We start from the raw sequence: 2,887 nt of genomic DNA, 5'->3' as shown, positions 1-2,887 counted from the left end.
ATATATATATTTACATATTATTATTATATATATATTATTATATATATTTTATTATATATATATTATTATTAATAATATTAACATAATTCCGAGTATGATTCATGTCAACTATTTTTTAGGACTGGATATAACTTGCTGTCTTGTCTCAGAAGACGTACACCAGTCCATGTTATGTTTATTGCTACTTTTCTAGCTCAGATACCCTTAACATCGATACCCATGATACGCAGTGTGGAGATGTTCTGGCGGTGTCCATTCCAACGCTTGTAGTTCTTTTTGCGCTTCATTTTGAAAACCACCATTTTCTCGGTCTTGGAGTGTTCTGTGACAACGGCCTCGACACGCACTGCTCGTCAGAGGATAATGCCACAAAAGAAAAAATGCCTTGTTATTTACGGTAGTATACAATAGCAGACTCAGGAAGGTATAGTGTTCCAGATAGTCATGATTCGCGTACACTGTGTCTTTGCCATTTAAGGACGAGATAGCCCCTATTTGAGACTGTAAAACGGCTGGTAGGTCTAAAAGATGCCCCGGGGCTGGCGCTTATACTACGCGAATGCATGGGACGGATAAAGCTCACCACGCAGTGCATCGGTTGAGACACACGCGCAACCACTCGCCTTTACAGTTATAACAAATCCCACAAGACGCGCAAGCGCTGTGCAATGCCAAATAAGCAGATATGTGCACACGAACAGATGGTAGGTAATCAACAGCATCCGCAACACATACCAACAGACTTACCCAACAGAGGGGGCACGCACACAAACAGATGGTACGTAATCAAAAGCATCCGCAACACATACCAACAGACTTACCCAACAGAGGGCACGCACACAAACAGATGGTACATAATCAAAAGCATCCGCAACACATACCAACAGACTTACCTAACAGAGGGGCACGCACAAAAACAGATGGTACGTAATCAAAATCATCCACAACACATACCAACAGACTTACCCAACAGAGGGGCACGTACACAAACAGATGGTACGTAATCAAAAGCATCCGCAACACATACCAACAGACTTGCCCAACAGAGGGGCACGCACACAAACAGATGGTACGTAATCAAAAGCATCCACAACACATACCAACAGACTTACCCAACAGAGGGGCACGCACACAAATAGATGATACGTAATCAAACCCATCCGCAACACATACCAACAGACACAAACAGATGGTACGTAATCAAAAGCATCCACAACACATACCAACAGACTTACCCAACAGAGGGGCACGCACACAAATAGATGGTACGTAATCAAACGCATCCGCAACACATACCAACAGACTTGCCCAACAGAGGGGCACGCACACAAACAGATGGTACGTAATCAACAGCATCCGCAACACATACCAACAGACTTATCCAACAGAGGGGCACCGACAAGAGAGAAGTTCCGCCCGCCAGCGCACAGAACCTTCTCCAGGTAGATCTGCACCGAAGACGAATGTAATATACACCAGAAGCAAGAGGCAAGAGGGGGGGGGTGGAGTCAGAAGAGCATCAACTTAGTTTGCATTGAGGAACGAAAGGGGCAAAGCCATGAATATTTTAAATAGATGTGCGTCAGACATGAAGAGATGGGTCAGAAAACGTCTGCACAGATTTGAACCCATAAAGACTAGTTCCGAGATATCGGAGAGCTTCTTATTCAGCTGAAATCGCTCGTGTAACATGCAGAATTAATAGCACTTGAAATTTGCGTAAGTACGCACACGGTCCTCATATCAAATGCACATTCGAGCGCAATAAAGGTTGTAGGTGTTACAGAGCAAACTATTGGAAAGGAACCATTGAGTATCAACCTACCCTCGCATCATCCACTCACACGGTACGCTACAACACAGTACAGATGAAATCGACCAGGCACACAGACAGACCGACAGTATCTAACGCATAGTGCATTCCCAATGTCACCACCACATAGTCTGCGAGCTTGCTCAGGCTCGACTGGGATTTGCAACTCATCAGATTGATCGCTCCACGCAGCACAACACATACCCGACTGCCAACCTCGGCACTCACGGTCTGTGTGACGATCACATCACCCGCAGTCACCTTGTATTGGCTACCCCCCACGTGTACCACAGCGAAGACATCCTGTGAGCACTCAGTAGTGTTAGTATTTGGATGGTGGACGATGGCCACATTGATGATATAAAATTTGAGCGAAATTTCCAGGCTCGGTAATGTAATTAAATAATGCTGCATGATGCCTGATAATTGGGCTTAGTAGTGGAGATGATTCATCAGTTTTCTAGAGCCATAGTCAAAAGTAAGTACCTAATGTGAGAACACAGCGACGAGAGGCGGAAATCTTGTCAGTGTATTATGATAAAGAGCATGTATTCAACTTAGCTCGTCAAGTACATAACTGTCATAGAGAACCAACGTAGACAGCACCTAAATGTTATGTACTATAGAACAATCGAACCCTGTCAGTACACTTTCGACAGCTGTGAAAATGAATGTATCATATATGCGTCTAAAACAACGATCGAGATGGGAAAATAAATGCCTTAGTGCATGCATACAGAACAAAACTGAACAAGCAACCCTACAACGTAATTGAATATAGCTTCATACGTCTACCGAAAATCATTTTCTTAAATGAGAATACAATTTAAGTCACAATCAAGTATGAGACCAAGAGTATATGTTTCAATCGATGTATATAGAACATTTAAAGAAATATGCATATATATATATATATATATATATGTATGTGTGTATGTATGTATGTATGTATGTATGTATGTATGTATGTATGTATGTATGTATGTATGTATGTATGTATGTATGTATGTATGTATGTATGTATGTATTATATATATATATATATTATATATATATAGTATATATATATAGTAT

The 2,887-nt window shown here is 41.6% G+C and overlaps 1 protein-coding gene across 1 annotated transcript in view; it reads right to left on the bottom strand.

The window, feature by feature from the left end:
• Window positions 1-88: 88 nt before the first annotated feature.
• Window positions 89-2,887, bottom strand: part of SARC_01239 (hypothetical protein) — a 4,248-nt gene continuing 1,449 nt past the window's right edge. Inside the window, exons 2-4 of the mRNA XM_014305037.1 lie at window positions 2,018-2,116; window positions 1,370-1,448; window positions 89-346 (exon numbers count right to left, since the gene is read on the bottom strand). Coding sequence (XP_014160512.1) covers window positions 195-346; window positions 1,370-1,448; window positions 2,018-2,116 — 330 coding nt within the window. The 3' untranslated portion in view covers window positions 89-194. The remainder of the gene's footprint in view (window positions 347-1,369; window positions 1,449-2,017; window positions 2,117-2,887) is intronic.

The sequence above is a fragment of the Sphaeroforma arctica genome (assembly GCF_001186125.1).
Source record: "Sphaeroforma arctica JP610 unplaced genomic scaffold supercont1.48, whole genome shotgun sequence".
Classification (NCBI taxonomy): Eukaryota; class Ichthyosporea; order Ichthyophonida; genus Sphaeroforma; species Sphaeroforma arctica.
This window is presented reverse-complemented; position numbering and strand designations above follow the sequence as displayed.